Here is an 18,133-nt window from a genome sequence, read left to right as displayed (position 1 = left end):
GGATGTGAGAAGACTAACTGATCAGGCAGTTAAGCAAGGTGAGGATTACATGCTTTAGTTAAAAAAAAAAATCTGACATATTGGAAGTTGCTGTAAGGAAATGGGGCTTTAGTGAAAGTTTAGTCAGGAAGACTATCTTTTGCATGCTCAGGTCTGTAGTTTTATTTCTCAAACCATCTGTCTTTCCCATCCCTCACACATGCTCACTCATAATTTCCTTTCTGTCATTGCAGGGTCCATCAATTAAGACGTCAGCTGTTCACATCAGCTGGTCACTTTTAACCGATAGGACAGTGACACACCTTCATTATCAGCCTATCATCTTGCAGCTGCCTTTTTAAATATGTTTTCTCCCTCTCTGTCTTAGTGCTTTCAGGCTGCCGTTATGCGAGCCCCACCACCTCCCCATCATCACCCAGTCTTTACATATTCATCAGCGCATCACTTCATCAGCCATCAGCCACCATCCAACCAGTATCTGGACTCCATGGGTGGATTTATGTATTCAAAATCAATTAGATGCAGTTTAACATACAGTGTAGCAAAAATTCCAGTTGGATGATTATCAAACTTTGCAGCACAATAAATCTTGACTTAAAAAGAAAAGAAAAATAATATATGTATGACAGATGCAAATAATCTTCCTGATTTTGTTGGCCAAACATTCCTAAATTCCAATTCATTGATGTTTTGAAACTCATTGTTGAGTTTTGACTGGGAGGATATTTTTGGATTTGGGGGCACTGTTGGGTGTTATATAAAAAGCAGGGGGTAGGTTAATTGCACATTCATCAGCACCACCCTGCTACATACTTAACACTGCTACTGCTGCTGCTACTAACTGCCCAGCACAATCTGTGCTCTTATAGAAAGTGAGCAATTAGCAAGTAAAAACTCTCTTAGATACATACAGACAAAGTCCACTCAAATATAAGCTGCTCATTGCACCAAGTAACTACAAGGACTAGTTCCCTGCCGAACAGCAAAATCCATATGCACATTCTCACAAATTGGCTGGTGCAGGAATTTTGGTGAATTCGAAAAGTATAGTCATACACATATCAGTGATGACGCATGATGATTCATAAAATGAAATCTCAAAGTACTGCTCATTATATACTCAACTTCTGAGTGTGTTCTATAGGTAGTAGTTGTTCACTAACTGTGCAATAAATGAACAGTTAATCCAACCACTCCTGTCTTATGTCAAGTCAGTTTGCAGTTGGTCAACAGTGCAAATTCACCTCTGATGGTTCACCAAAGTTGAACTCTATGCAAATGCTCCACCAGAGAATTAGAGGTGTAAATGAATATGAATGCATTATTAGTATATACATGATATGTTTTGGACAGATACAAGAAACAGCTGAATTTTTGCAGTAATATTCAATCCCCACCATCGACCCCCGCTGCACTTCCTGGACCACGGTCAAATCTGAACACACCTTGCTTCCATCAGCAAGATTCACTCTTTACAATGGCTTCAGGGTCCATTAAGTATATTCATAAATCCACTTAGAAATCATATAACTTTTTATATTCCTTGATATTGTGTCAATTGTGTGTGAACAGAAACTGCTGGCAGCCAAAACAGCGTGACGAGATACAGATGTACTGAAAATGGATACATGAAAAAAGGGTATAGGCTAAAACACGGAGGTATATATAGGTTAAAGTTCAATTTTCAGAAGTGTTCACCCTGCATTACTTTTCACCAGTTTTCAGAATAAAGCTGACTGATGAAGGCAGGTGATATTTTTACTTCATGAGCTGATATTGAAGCTTGACACTGTGTGTGACATGACGGCCGAATGCAACTGACCAGCTGAAGTCAGGACTGTCTTAAAAGTGCATGAAAGTGGGTCAGTAAGGGAGCTTTTTTTCTTTTCTTTTTTTTCATTGGCACTTCATATCCATGCACATTGTCCTTTTTTAAATAATGCAATAGGTCCCCATGAGCTACTATAGCCCATTTTTTTGTCAATAGCACAAATCATGTTTTATTTGACTAGTTCAGGTACATGGTTAAATATTAATATTAATATAGCCAAACTCATAGATATCCTGTATGTATGAGGAGGATAAACGGCAGTAGGAAACAAGTGAATGCTGAAAATGAAGCAGACTAGACCAGTTGTAAATAATTCTGGTATAAGCCACATTCACTTCCTTTATAATACCAGTAGACATTTTTGTGACATAAACAGATACATGCTGGCTTTTATTACACCTGTAAAGCAAATACACTGATAGTGATGATTCCATTGAGATTGAGTTTTTCTGTTTGGGACATATTACTATTAGTCTGCAATAAGCCAAACTGCAACTTCAAGCGTTTAATGTAAAACAATGGTGTTGAGTAGAGAAGTAGTCTGATAAACTGAAGTCTCTGTACTGCTCACTCGGTGCAATCTGTCATGATCTGTGAGTCCATAAGTTACGGCACATCAGCAGTTCACTACTTAAGCTCACAAAACCGTAAATACAGCACACAAATGAAGCTGTTAATCAAACATTTACGGAACCTTTCACCATGTCAATATGCATTACCTGCTGACTGATTGCCATTTGTCTAATTAATCAATCCCCACCTTCAAACTCATATGCCATTAATTGACTGATGAGCGGGGTCACAGCACACTCCTCACACACATAAATCTTCGCCTGTCGCTGATCCAAAAATAACCACCCGGGCTCAGCTCAGCCTGATGACTCTCTCACAGCGGTGAGAATGGAGTGAAAGAGAGCAATATAAACATACAGATGATAAGAAAGACCTTTTTATTTGGCCTTGTTTTGTCTTCTTTATGTGGATTTGAGACATCAATGGACTCCACATAGCAGCTTGTGGTGGAAGGCTGGTAGCTGTAAAGGCACTCTGAGCTTTTCGTGTTTTGAAAGGGTCCGGTTATTACACACACACACAGTCCATTTCAGGTCTCAAGTGGGAAACGGTATTGATTGAGCCACAAATCCAACAAAAGGGGCTTAAACTGAGTAACACCCACTCTCCGATATCAATCCAGAAACATGACTCAGCGAGATCTCACTCTTTTAGGAAAAAAAAAAAAAAAAAAGCTGGTGGTGGTGGTGGTGGTGGTGGGGGGGTGAGGGGGGGGTCTGTTATTCCCCAGAGGTAATCCACTGTTTTCAATCAGCAGCCAACATGTTGCTGCTGCCGCCGCCAGTTCTTTCCAACTGGAATCAGACCAAGCAGCTACATCAGGCCGAGCGTTTAACACCTCAACAGTCGTTCTGGGAATAAAACACAAGGACTCTGATTTCACTTCTGCCTTCCCTTCATCCACTCCCTGTCCTCCCTCTTCTTCTCTTTTTCATTCATCCCCCACTCATCTCATTTCTCTTCCCTCCTCCATTACTCTCGTTTCCTTCCCATTCCTCGTCTCTGGTGGGTTGACATTTTTTGGCAGGGTTCCCAGATAAGAGAGTGGTATGAAAGCAGCGTGGAGGAACAGTTATTACAGGCAGTGTGCTCTGATCAGAGAGGTTTCACATCACAGTGACAGAGACTCTTCTTATCACACCCAGAGCTCACAACTCAGGGCATGGAGGTTTCCCCATTTCACTCCCTCAGGACGACTGGGAAGTTACAGTAAGAGGAGCTACTGCATATGCACCCTAGCAAGTCTATCATGTCCAAAATAATGCTTTATGTCTGCAACTTTATGTGTAAAAACTCACCAGAAAGCAGAGAAAAGCTGGAGAAGCACATGGAAATTGATTAAGTTTTGAGGGGATAGTCCCATTGCCCCGACAGTGGAAAGAACATAGTCTTCAAATTCATGTGGCCCATGTTGCAGTAAGTTCTTTGAAGCCTTTGTAAAGAATCTTAAACATCACAGCTGTGTCACAGAAAAGATCCACTTCATCACACATGCCTGTTATTTTGGCAACATTGCCTGTTTTACATGCAGCACTTTCAGTGGACTTTTTAATATTTACTGTGCTAATGTCAAGTTGCCGCCACCAGTGTTTTCCGAAGTAGCCATCTAATGAGTATGTCTCCTGTTTGTTCAATCAATGCAATTCTTAATGTGTTTTGTCATCAATTATTTTGCCAATACTGGGACTGATACAGACAGACACGTTTCTCTATCATCATGCTAGCATTGTTTGGAAGCAGAGGTTAGTGGTTGTGAATGTACACATATAGTGAATTGCAACTTGTTAATTAAAACTATTTTATTAGAATCAAACATTAATATAATTAAGTAGCCAGCTGGACTTAAATGAGCAGTTAGCTGTTTGGTCGGCTGCTGGCGCTTATGGAAAGCTCTGCATGAAAACAGATCAAAGTGATCTAAATCCATTACAGTTTTAAAATAAAGTTGCATTGATTCAATTTTGTAAAACAATAAAATATGAATTCTTCCAAATGTGTATCAATCTACATTGACCACATTGGCTTTTAACCACACTATTGTCTCTATGGATGGCCATGTTGGTCGATCCAGTACTGCAGACCAGACTAAAACGTGTTGGTAACTGTGGGATGGATTGTCATGAAATACTGAGCAGACATTCATGGTTCCCAGAGGATGAATCATACTGACTTGGGTGATCCTCTGATTTTTCCTCTACCACCATCAGGTCAAAACTTCAATTTATCCAATTCTTTGGTATGACCATGCTGAAGGATATTGAAATGACTTAACCTGATTTGTCCCAAAGTCACCTCCACCATTGGTGTCAAGGCCCTGTCCCTAGAGAGATCTCTGATTGGCTGCTACTTATTGGGTTCAACCCCTATAAATCTATCTAATTGACAAGTTCAATACCAAAACCAAACCTCTTCATTAAACAAAGAGTTTCCATTCTTGTTTGCTTGTGGCGTATTTCCTGACTGAACTAGTTAGAATGAGTGACACTGGAAGTCCAGTTTGAGTGTCAACTAATAATTGTCCCTATTTCTTCCATCTATTCCTTGTAAGTTCTGTGACCACTAGATAAGTTCATGACTTCATGTTTACACCTCAAATGAAGAAGGAACTTTTTTTTTTCCCTGAACTACAGGTGTGAAAGCAATGAAGATGATAAGCACATCGAGCACAAGATCAGGATCCAGCAGGGATATATGAATGGTACTGGTGTATACGTTCTCACCAATAAACTTAACTAAGCTGACCAGTGGGGTACAATCTCTGTTACAATGAGCAGATGAGCAACGTGGTATAAGAACCCACCCCTGACAAAGTGTTCATGGAATCCAGCAGTTTGACACAACAAGACAAATTGACTGCACATTGAATGTAGGGTGAATGGAAGGATCAGTTCATTCATTCATTATGTTCATGAAACTCACGGTCATGAAGCCGTCCAGTAGACCAGAGTCAGGTTTGGGTGGAGCCTGCAGTCGCTCCATGGACCATTTCTCTATGATGGAGGCCACTTGGCTGTTTTCAGTGTTGAGGATCCTAAAGCCTGTCATGTTCACACCACTGTATCGGTAAGGCTCCACGTCCAGGGCGAACAGATCCTGGGAGGACAATTACAAAATAATACATCAGAGCTTGAAGAGATGAACTGACTAATCAACATTCTTGCAGTTCAAAGTTAAAAGCATGATGAAAGCTCAAAAGAAACAAAAGATTCCTCAAACCCCACAAAGACATACAATCCTATTTAGTGACTCACTTCTTAGCTAACAAGAAACACAATGACAGCTCAATGATAAGACAGCTTTGGGCTTTTTTTGTTACTTTTGACAAAGCTAGGCTAGCTGCTTGCTGCTGCCCTTAGGCTTTGTGCTATAGCCCATGATCTCAAACAGATGTCTGTATAGGACACAGAGATTAATTCATTGAAGTTCTCATAAGACAGCCTATCCAAATGTTGCCACATCACGTTCCCAAAAAATGTGGACTTTCTGCTTCCTTAAAAGACTAAAAATGCATCGCTACATCTTCTGCACACTGTGCACCTCCGGTGTATTACACATTTGATTTTATGATTGAGTGATGTCACTGCTTTCCTGGATCTCAGCAATGAACTTGGTGAGTACAATGTTATCTTCAAGTCCAAAACTATCACATAAGAAAACCAGCAATTATTCACATTTTCAGTGAAATTTTGATATTTTCAGTCATTTCAATGCTACTGAAATTCATTAAACTGCTCTGAATATGTCACATCAGAGGTGACACTGTGTGAACTGTATCTTATCATTAACAAAAGGCCAGTCTCAGGTCCACAAATTGACAAACTGATACACTGATCAACATATAGTATTAGACCAAACAGTTAACACAAGGTAAATGAAGAGTAAAGAGAAATCTGGCAGGAAAACGGCTGCCATATGTGGCCTGGGTATGGCTGGGTTGTTCACTCTGCTGGGAGAATTAGGCTGTCAGCACTGGACTATCTGTCTGCCAAACACAACAGTGGGAAATGACAAGATACCCCTCTATCTGTTTCTACAGTACCTCCCCATCCGCATTCATGTTTGTATTTTACTTTTCATCTTCCTGAAATACCAGAGGGATATTTAATTATCTCTCATAAATTGTGCCATGCTGAATGGCTGGAGAGAAAGTATGCACGTTTAGATGTTTCATTTCAAACCCAGAATCATCCCTTTAAGCAACCATGACGAAGAGTACAGACAGTTGAAAACCTGAAGAATTCAATTTTCAAAGGAACTTAACATTATAAAGTAAAGGACATGGGGGGAAGCGGAACAGACAGGGAGAGAAAGACAGTGTTTTGATCCTGAACAACACAAGCAGCCTCTTCAGAATGAGAGTGGGATGGAGCTTCAATAAGAGTTTGATTTAACACATCTTCATAATTAAACAACCACATAGGTCAATTGTACCTACACTCCAGAACGACCCATATTACCGTAATATGCCACTTTCCAAAACCGTTACAAATCACTGTTGAAAAGTAATGATGTTTTATGGTGAGACAACGCTGTGGTTAAGGTCTGGTTGGGTTTAGGCACAAAAACCACTTGGTTAGGGTTAGGTAGAGATCATGGTTTGGGTTAAAATGATGACTTGAAACGTGGTTAGTACCTCTTTAAAGTTATGCAACAAAACATGACACTCATGGTTGGAAAAGGGAGGTGAACAACGACCTCCTGCAGTCCACTTTTTGCTTTTTTGCTATCTAACCCACTATCTAGCAATCCCCCCAACCTGCCTCCTCTTCATAAGGAAGTCCCCTTATGTTGATGTCGTCTGAACTGCGTCACTTCCCCGCTTTGTTGGACTACAACTGTTAGATGGCATAAATGTAACTATAGGTCATTTTTACTGGCCTGAATTTCAGACCTATACTGTCATTTTTCTTGTGAGGGCAGGCTGGTTTGATTTGAGTCCAGTATTTGACCTGGAACATGACTGAGAGCGAGTTCAGACAGTTAGGGAGTTAAGAATATTGCTCACCAGTGTGTGTGTGTGTGTGTGTATGTAGATGCGTGTTGATGTGCATGTTATTGTGAGGATAGTGCAGTGAGATAGCCAAAGACAAGGTCACTTATACAGCTAAGTAATGTCAGAAGACTGAAGACTCCAGAATCCTTCCTTTTACATTTAGCAGAAAAATGTATTTATTTATGTATTTATTGGGACCATGTACAGTGTTAAACATAAATGTAAGCATTTGATGTACTGTACCAGAGTTAGCTTATTTTCATCTGCAGTCCCTTAGGCAAGTCACAATTAAAACATATAACAGCACAATAACAGACAGTACAAAGCAAAAAACACACAGGACACCATACAAAATACAAAGCTACACACAATAGTGACACTTTTTTCTTCATGCATACTGATGTTTTCACTTCTATGTTTTGCAGACAGCTATCAGTCTGTGGATGACACTCACATGCTTTGCTGTTCTCTTCACTTACAGATTTCACACTGGCTGTCAGCATTGTGGCAAAGAAACGCCACTACTACAAATACTGCTACTACAGATACTACTGGTGGAGGCAAAGGGAGGGGAGATGAGACAGGGGACAAAAAGGAAGATAAAAAGAAAGACTATAAGAACTGAATTCTGGACTCCAAGATGGCGCCTATTGATGTTAGTTTTCTTGTTTGTTTCCATGTGCAACTGAATGGATATGGTCATGGTATGTATATATATCACTAACTCACAACTGGCTATAAATTTTTAAAAAGGCAAAATGTCTCCTGATTAAACATTTTAATCAAAAATAATAACTGAACATTTTTAATCAATGAATCTGCAAAACCTTGACTTGACTGACCTTGAATGTGTTTCATTTGTTTTCTACTAGGGATGTGCAGAGAGTCCAGTATTTGTATTTGTTGAGGCAGCAAAATTATTTGTATTTGTATTTGAATAAAAGTGGAAAGAGGCTTCAAATCCTGTTTTTGATTTTATTACGCTTTTAATTTTAGAAAATTTAAGTGTTACAATAAGTGTTCATGAATAAACTACCTTATAAAGGAGGTCCCCACACTGGGTCTTGAACTGGAGTCTCCCAGACCATGGACGACTGCGCTGACTACTGAGCTGAAACTTTACTCATTGACTCATTGCAGGCAGACCTTTGAGTATTTACACACCCATAACACAGAGAAAGCACACCATGTAACATGTAGAAGAACTTCAAAGGTGATTCTTGCTTTGCACTTTTCATTTATTGCCTATTTTTTACAACCTAAGTTTATGGAAAGGAAAAGGGGAACAACAGTTTATGGAGAGTCCCTTGGGAAATGGTATTTGATGGTATTTGACATGTTTTTTTTTATTCCCAAAAACAAATAATTTTCAAAATATTTGTATGAAACAAATATTCGTATACAACCCACTATTTGTGTTTTGCCGAATAATGTATTTGTATTCGGGCACACCCCTATTTTCTACAGTATCCACTCACGGACGTCAAGGCATGATTAACATACTGTGCTGTATATGGTTATGTTTTAGCAACTTAAAACACTTGGTTAAGGTTTAAGCCATATAAGTTATACATTAAGGGGTTACCATTATAGCTATAGCAGCTATGCAAGGCCTCTGAAGCTATAAGTATCAGCTACACTGTAGCTGATGTGCACCTCTTCAAAAAACTGTTTGTAGGGGCTACAGCAGCTATGGAGGTACCATGAGGGACCACAAGAACTGTGATTGGAATTTTGATAGTGAAGATATCATTAAGGAAGCTCAGTTAGCTTCTCCTTTCCAGTTACACACATCTAACAAAGCCATCTCCACGGCAAACCATCTGTTCACCATGATCACTGCTCTCCATCTCAACGAATGAAACAATGTAAACACAGTGAGTGCAGAAGAGAAGTCAACTATTCACTAATAAGACAAGGCAAAATAAAAGTGACCTGGATGTAACTCAAGTTCTTTAAGTTGGTGCCTAGAATATAATTAAAGAACAATACAGCCTAACCATGTACAATACATCTGACTAGATACATATTCCCTTATGTCTCATGTTTGTAAGGAAAGATTGTGGACATGGACATGTTTTTTTTTTTCAAGGTGTAACCAAAAGCACAACCTCTCCCTAACCCTCTGTGTCTTTGTAGCCTAAACCTAACCTCATACAGGATGCAAGACATGAAGCCTGGTCTCTGGTGTCAAAGTCTTGCACTTTGTTCAACTTCTTTGTGCTACAAGAACATCGTCGAGTGGTAATAAATGTCACTGAACAAATACGTTTCTTCCTAAACATATTTAGTTAAATCATTTAATGGTATATAAATGTAATATTTAGGAGACAAATATTCATATTCATGAATGTAAGATTTGAGCAATAATTGACTATATATGTAGTTTGAGGTGTGTTGATAGTTTTACAGATGTCTCTTTTACGTTACGGGGGATTTTTTGTTGTTACTTTGTTGTTACAGTGCCACAATTAGCCACTTAGAATTGGCAGCAGGGCTGATGCATCATACTATATCCAGCTCTCTTACTATATCCACATCCAGAGAGAAGAGGAAAAGGAGGAGGAAGAAGAGCAGAATAGGACTTAGAAAGAGAAGAGGAAGAAAAAGAATGAGAGAATAAGGAGAAGGAAGAAGAGTATTGAAATTAAGAAGTGGAAGAATAAAATCAGAAAGAAAATGTGGAAGAGGGAGAAGCAGGAAAAAAAATGAAACAAAGGAAGAAAAACCACTTATTTTGATGTCACAAAGTACTATGCTATTATTTTCTTTGGCTCTGGAGAACACATTAAAGGGAAAAAAAGGGAATGATCCAAGGAAATAAATACAGAATGAATAGCTGAGAAAATGAAGATTGAAGAGTGGCGTCATTTCATTTTTTAGACATGCAACAAATCTTCATGGAGATATGGAGCTCTGAGTTACACTTGATGACAAAGTGACTGTGCATTGCAGTCTCTTTCTCTACTTACCAGTGTGGTGAAGATATAGTGATAATACTCTGTCATCATCCCCATGGCGAGAGCCTAAGAAAGAGAGTGACAGAAGGAGAAAGACAGAGAGAGAGAGATTTGGAGGGGAAGAGATTTGTAAATGAATAGTGAGGCGAGATACAATATTTTGTCCTATTTTGCACCTGCGTTTGTCTGTTTGTGTGAGTGGCTGTTTTACCATGTAATGTGAAGAGGCATATATTCTGCTCCACTGCTGTAGCCACAGGCTCAGAGATAAAAACAAACACCCACCAAAAAGAAAACAGCTAAATAAAGCAAGAGCTCATCCCAGCATACATTTGGCATATGTAGGGAAGTATTGGAGATAATGCAATATTCTATAGACGAAGGACAACTGGGTCATTCTAAGAAACACATATAGGGAGGATGCCCTGCGGTGGTGAAAGGTCCATGGTGGTGTCATTGTTAGAGCTGCTGTTAGATTGAATCAGCTGCAGCCAAATTTGGAGGATACCTGAAGTGTGATACTTATGCTGTCGATTTGAATGTGTGAAAATACAACAATGGTGTGTAATGTGATGCTTTCAATACCGGCTCTGTTTGGAAAAGACTTTATTGGCACTGTTGACCAGGAAAGGTGCAACCAGCTGATCAACATTTCCTGAATAGTGTGTAGAGCACTGATTATTGTGCATGTGCAAAGATTTGTGTTTTATGTTAGTTATTATAATGCAGCCCAGTATAACAGGGAATGTTGTTTACATTGGACATAATTCCAAGGAATACTGCTCCTCATAATTTATGTCAGAGGCAATGCAGGAAGTACTGCACCATTTATGTAGCAGGATGGAGAATAAGGGTGTGGAGGTCAGGGTGGTGGTTCCTGTGCATCCCATCACCCATTTGCAATTAATATTTATCTTTTTAGACTTAAGCATGATCTTTCCTTTACTTTAACCAAATATTTTGGATGGCTAACCATGATCAAAACTTAACCAATGTTGATTTGCCAGAACTACAATCTTTCCCTAACTTTTATCTTACCACTTGCCATGTGCATCTATTGTAGACAGCAGGAATTTTAAAAATATTTGTACTGGACATAAAAAAATTCAAAATAAAAATAAAAAAACTTTGGTAATCCAAGGTACATAATGACTGAAGAATCACTGATCCTTTTTGTTTGTCCTGGAAACTCCTTTTTCAATTTGAGAGTTTACAATAGTGAGTTTATTCCATTATGTCATATAACTAGTTAGAGTCAGTTAAGTTTAGTTTGACTTCATTTTTAAAAATCTTGTATATATGTAGCAAAGTTATATGCAAAATCACATATATGCAAATTAGTGCATAACGTCACCCAGTGAAATCCAGGGTCTTTTTGAGCTGGCTTGAGTTATTTTCCACTAAAAATAGTTGGCAACACTGGTACACACAAATGGTACGGTGGATTGTTCCCACAGGGAAGGACTACATCACTGCCCCAAATCACTACGGTTGGGTATAATTTAAAATGTCTTGATACTAGCACTGATATGATACCTTTCTTTCAGAAATTGTTTTTATGTAAAAACCTTACATTTAACAAAATAAGTCTGACATATTAACTCATTGTGTAAACACATACATATACAAGAATTTTGCCAAAATATTCAAAATAATAAAACTTGGAAACATTTTATTTGAATCATAAACTTCCTGATCAAAGAATATGCAAACAACATTATGAATCTGACCAGATTATTTGATGCATTTCAGTAGTTGAAAGTTTTTGATACTCTTTTATATTTATATTTACCAGACAATCTATGTTCCAACCCTTAGCTATGGTCATGGATTTGGTTAGTGACTGAGACTATGAGACTGCAGAAATAAGCGAGCGAAATGAATTTCCTGTGCAGGCTGTCTGGGCTCACACTTGAAAATAGGGTGAGGAAGTCAGGCATCCTGAAGGTGCTCAAATTCGAATCGCTGCTCCTTCACATTGAAAGAAGCCAGTTGAGGTGGTTTGGGCATCAGCAGGATGCCTCCTGTGGAGCTAATCTGGGCACGTCCACCTGGGAGGCGCCCCCAGGGCAGACCCACTACATGCTGGATGGATTAAGTATTGCAATCTGGCTTGGGAAGACCTCAGAATCACCTAGGAAGAGCTGGTGGACATGGCTGGGAAGAAGGACTTATGGGCTACTTTGTTTTTGCCACAACAACCTTTATCGAGATCGGATCACGCAGTAAAATATGAATGCATGGATGGATATCAGTAAAGTGGCTGACTATAGACGTGTTGCTCATTGCTGTTGAAGTAGTTTGGATTTCACAGTGGAGAAACCAGAAATGAATGTGGGCACAGAGAGAGAATCTTGATTAATGGGGAAACAGCATTCTGCTCTGTTGCAGCTCCACTCTCCATTTTCGGTTGATGAGATGGATATAATTTTACAAGAATATCTGACTGGCGCCTTGTTCATCTCTAGTATGAGTCAGACCAAACGACTGTGGTAAGTTCGCCAACAGGAATATGTACTCATTTGCACCATTACCAAGGCAATCTGTCTTTAAAAATGCTCCTTGGAGACGAGATCCTAATGTAAAATCACCTTGTTCTGTATTATTCTATTATCATTCAGATGGGGTGTGTGTGTGTGTGTGTGTGTGTGTGTGCTGGCTGTGTGCCACCCTTTTCCAGCTGTATGGTGCTATATGGTGGTGTCAGAGTCCTGCCTGCCGTGCTGAGACTCACAAAACCAATATAAATCACAGATTAGGATTGTGTGGAGAGGATGATTAAACAGACAGAAAGGGATAATGGCTGCTGGTATCAGGTGGGAAACCTTGAGAAAGCCTCCAGCATTCCGTCTGAGGACCGGCCTACTCAGTTGTGACTCACATGCTGCCATTTCCATTTCCTGGACCTTGTGATAACAGATGAGTGCCGGAAACCTTTCAGAATGCATGTATCTATGTTCCCCATTTTTTTGATGCCACTTATGGGCATTGAAAATGAATCAATAAAGAAACATGTGTTTTACAACTTCTATTAAAGCTATCAACAGAACAGAAGAAGCACTCTCTGATTTTGTGTTTGCACCTGAAGTTGCATTCAGAGCAAATTTTCCTTTCACTACGTTCACCTCAATTTGACAAGACAGTTTTTACAATCTGTGCTTCTTTGTAACAATATACGTATACATCTGTCTACTCAAGCTAAATAAAGGAAAGCTATATAAAACTGGAAATACATATTTCAAGTACCACATGCAAGCAATCACAGGGCACTGATTAACAGTTACAGGCAAGTGCATATTGCCGAAACTGTGTGAAAATTCTGCTAACTGGCTTACTCACACTGTGGCAATCAAAGCCAAATGCATCACGTTTTAGGCTGCAAACCTGTAATTTTGCTAATTACACTGCAAAACTCTAAATTAATTTTCATTTTGACTACAAATACTTAAAAGAACACTTCAGACAACATGCATTTTTGTCACAGTCTTTCATTTCTGTACATCTAGTAAAGAGATCCTGGAATTGTGATAAACTAAACAATACAAATTCTAACAGCTCTTAAGGTATGTTCAGACAGAATGTGAAGCAAATTTTCAACTTTGTGTAATTTGTACAAATATTTTCAACTAGATGGCTTGCGCAGTCTATGTTAATCAGCCCCAAAAGCCAACATTTCAACTGTATAGATGTAAGCTGTAAGCCAGCTAGCAACATATGCAAAGAATGTGCCAGTGTGTTTGTGTGATGACTGATCTCTGAACTCACCAGGAACTTCAGATTTGCACAAATAGGGCACAAATAGACGTGAATATGCCCAGTGTGTGTGAACGCACCTTAAAGCAGTCTTGTTTAGACATCATATGTTGATAATTTAAGGTGTGGACACAGAAAAGGCTATATAGTGGTTTCAATAGCAGTTCAATTTTGACTGGCAACACCTTGTAGTGTAGGATCTAGTGACAATTCCATCTTTGGCAATTACAGTAAGGCACACTGCTTTAAAGGACCAGTATGTAGGATTTAGTGATATCTAGCAGTGAGGTTGCAGACTGCAAACCACATGAATATCACCCCCCCCATTTTAATTGTTTTTTAAAAAATATTTTAAAGGGAATATATTAAGAGGCTGATTTGTCAAAACTGCTTTACGCCCAGATTGTGTGTCCTCTACATTAAAAACTTATGTTATTAGCTCAATCCAATTTTCAGCCATATGTTTCCATGATAGATTTTCATTTTCACCTTTTTTTTTTTTTAAATGTGTGAACTCTAAATATAGAGCATGAAAATAAGACCGTTTCGTAGTTGTTGAAAGGTATTTGCAACAACACATTTTTCCCCTGCTAGTCTTGAAATGATACAATACAGATCTTCTCACCTGATTGTGTTGTCGTCCTCTTAGTGGTTTCTATTTTAGGGGTAAAGGCTTGGCTCATAGCTAATGAACAGTAGTTATGATCTGTAACTTATTGGTGTGTCATGTAATGAGAATATCAGAGCAGGACAGTCTTTCATTACCTCCCATTAGCGGGGTTTCTCTCAGACATTATTAATGAAAGGAGTCCTTGACCTTCCCCAGCAATCTACCACTCAGGCATTGATTAAAATCCCTGGGAGAGTGACAGAGTGCTGGGGGTGAATCATGTTGACTTTAATATTTGATAAATCCTGCAAGCAGGAGAAATATGAATGCTCGTTAATTGAGTAACTCATTGCAAAGTTCCTCTTTTACACCGAATGACATTCCTGAAAAAGCCATTGTGTAAAATCGAGGTTTTATGTACAGACTACCTTTGCAGAGAATATGTTCAATCTATACATGCAAATATCCATGCAAACACTCTGCAGTGAAACTTCTGTTCATTTTTAAAGGTCAGTGCAAACAACTATGTTTTTGATTGATGAGTATCACTCTTATATGCTCCTCAGTAAAGTCACGTACACCATGAAGGGAGATAAAACTCATTTATGAGCCCTACTAATAAAATAGTTTTTGTGGGACTGCGAGCTCCTACAGGCAATGTGAGACAGGTTTTACTCACTGATCCCCTAAATCTGTAGACTAAATAAGCATGTAATTTGTGAAAAGCTGTGACCAGTTTACTGCTAAATTGACTCATTTGGGATTAAAAGCTAAGATCTTTGGTGTGCAGTGGTGGACTGGGATAAATAAAATAAATACAAATTTCACCAAGACTGGCCTGGCCCTTCACAAATACTTTTTTCTCACAGTATTGACACACAAAAATAATATTTTTTTATTTTTACTATCCATCCAGTTTCTGGTCCATCCATCAGAACTATATATATATATATATATATATATTATCATACTGATCTATGTACAACATAGTTGGTCATAGTCAGCTTAGTGTGAAGCAGTGCAGAACAACATTGTGGTTGCTAATAGTTTTTAGGCTTGTTACTTTAACATTGCTCTGATATGTTGTTATTTGAAATATCAAACCATTATCTTGTGATTATCATCTCCAGATAACAAAGCCCATGAGTCTGATATGATTATATTACTATCTTGAGATATCCAACATTGTTTTCCTGTGATCTCAACTGAAATGTGTCATTATGGCAGGATAAAAGGCTTCTGTACTTCATGGTCTGTTCAAGTGGATTAAATCATGTGCAGTGATCTCTGGAGAGAGACCAGATCAGGACAGAGGTGACAGAAAATATGCCTTTTACATAGAAATCACTATTTGTTATTCAAGACAATGGAATAATGAAGTCATAGTGACAAGTAAACACCTAGAGATAATAAGATAATTCAGTTTTAATTGAGACATAATTGGTCTAAATGCATTATTATCATCTACACCCACTTGTCTCTTTTTGTAGTTCCAGGATGTAAAAATGTGCAGTAAGTATGTACAACTCCACCTACAGATATGTACACACACACACACACCTGCTTCAGGATCCCAGCAGCCATTTCGTGGCCACAGTCGAAGATGATGTGGAACTCCTTTCCCCTCTTCATCTCTTTTAACAGCGGTTTGGCATCCTTAGTCTCCGCAGGCAGCTGGCGGATCTTTAACCGGATATTGTACCGCGACGGTGCCTTTATAAGTTCTTGCAACCGAATCAGACCTGTAGAAAAGCACAAAGAAAGAAAATACATTTTAATGTGGTATAAGAAAGCTGCAGGGATATGTTTCTGTCTTCACTTCCTGTCTAATGAAATCAATTTTTCTTCGACATTCCGCTGCCCTCTGCTACTATTCTCTATGCTAAACCCAGATTCTTTCTTTCACTGTCTGTTTATTTCCTTGTTCCACATCTCTTTCTCTGTCCTTTTTTGTCCTGCTGATATTACCCACAATGCATCTAAACAGTCTTTCAGCCCTCCACACCTCAGTATCAGCTGACCTTGATCCAACTTTATGTATTTTCTCACAAACACAGCGGAACAAAGACACGTATCGATACTGCACATTACCTGACATTCATCATTCATCATAGATGACATTGATTCTGTGCTCACTATTGATCCCTTTCTTCCTCTATAGGCCGCTCACTGTTGTGTAGAAGATGTGTGTGAAGCCAACCTTGCTGGGGAAATTGACTGGTACTTCAAGTGAAGCATAAACGTCTTAATTTTGACAGATAAGCTTCTAGAGTGATATTCAATAAGTATCTCTCCTCTCAGCGGCTGATCAGTCAAAGTATGATCAAAGCAAAGCAGACAAATATGTAAATACCAGAATTAAAAGTTAGAACTGTTTGGTCTTTGTGCTTTTTGTTTTTCTCTCTTTGTACAATTGAACATATTCACATGTTTGATGAGTGAATGTTTTCTCTGTTTCTAGTTTGTTAAATGCAGTGTCTCTGTTGTCAGATTGGTGGATATGCATCGTATAGATTTCCTGTTTTCTCAATTTGAAAAAAATATATATAATGTTAATTCTGGTCTCAGTATAGGCAGGGGATAGTGCTCAGAACACACAGTATGTGGCTTACAATGTCAATCATCTTTATAATGTGAATATTTGATATTTGGGTTAGTTGTGTTCTTGTCGTGTGCATTCTAATAGCTAGTCATATCCCACCACTGTTCACCACCTGCAACCTGCTGCTCACTTGCCTTTAAATCATTACAAAAAATATTATTGTGATTTCTGAATGCTCTCGATTTTAAAATTAAATTCAGTGACAAAACCAAAATAAGTATTAAATTATCTGCAAACTGACACATCAGTGGAATCCGAGCAGCAGTTTCCTGTGTCTCTGCCCACAGCCCACCGTCCCCAGCTGTTTGGCCTGTGGCATTATTTGTTTACTTCCTGCTTCCAGATGAGTGCACTGCACTGTGGGAAACCAGCCTGCAGTCTGCTGGAGTTTCAGCAGCCAGTCGCTGGTTTTCATTAAATCAAACACTCTGTCGCACACTGATGATGATATCCCTCGAGTGTTGACCTGTGAGACACTGGAAATGTTCCATTTAACCGTCACATGACAAAGTGACTCCTCAGCTGTGGTTCACATCATCTCAGCTGGTCAGAAAACACTACTGTGTATTTTATAAACAAACCAGAGACTACAGAGGTTTGAACCACTGAGATCTTAGTAACCATGGCTATCAGAGGATTGGTTGTGCACTAATATGTCGACAGTATATACTTAACAGTCTAAAAGGATGATTGATGCAGTCTGATAAAGGTAAATATGTGGAAATGTGACAGGGAAAAAAAAAACATTACACTTGTTTATCATGAGTAGAGATTGTTAATGGCTACACATCATGGAAGAAAACAAGACAGT

The 18,133-nt window shown here is 38.8% G+C and overlaps 1 protein-coding gene across 4 annotated transcripts in view; it reads right to left on the bottom strand.

Annotated features, from left to right (window-relative positions):
• Positions 1-18,133, bottom strand: part of grik2 (glutamate receptor, ionotropic, kainate 2) — a 290,842-nt gene that overhangs the window by 163,248 nt on the left and 109,461 nt on the right. For all 4 annotated transcript variants that reach the window (XM_067602509.1, XM_067602510.1, XM_067602512.1 and 1 more), the window contains 3 exons: positions 16,281-16,462; positions 10,370-10,423; positions 5,324-5,497 (listed from right to left, as the gene is read on the bottom strand). In XM_067602509.1, the coding sequence (XP_067458610.1) occupies positions 5,324-5,497; positions 10,370-10,423; positions 16,281-16,462 (410 nt within the window). The remainder of the gene's footprint in view (positions 1-5,323; positions 5,498-10,369; positions 10,424-16,280; positions 16,463-18,133) is intronic.

The sequence above is a fragment of the Thunnus thynnus genome, chromosome 10, assembly GCF_963924715.1.
Source record: "Thunnus thynnus chromosome 10, fThuThy2.1, whole genome shotgun sequence".
In the NCBI taxonomy this organism is placed as follows: Eukaryota; Metazoa; Chordata; class Actinopteri; order Scombriformes; family Scombridae; genus Thunnus; species Thunnus thynnus.
Note: the sequence above shows the minus strand (reverse complement) of the source record. Positions and strands in the feature narration are given on the sequence as shown.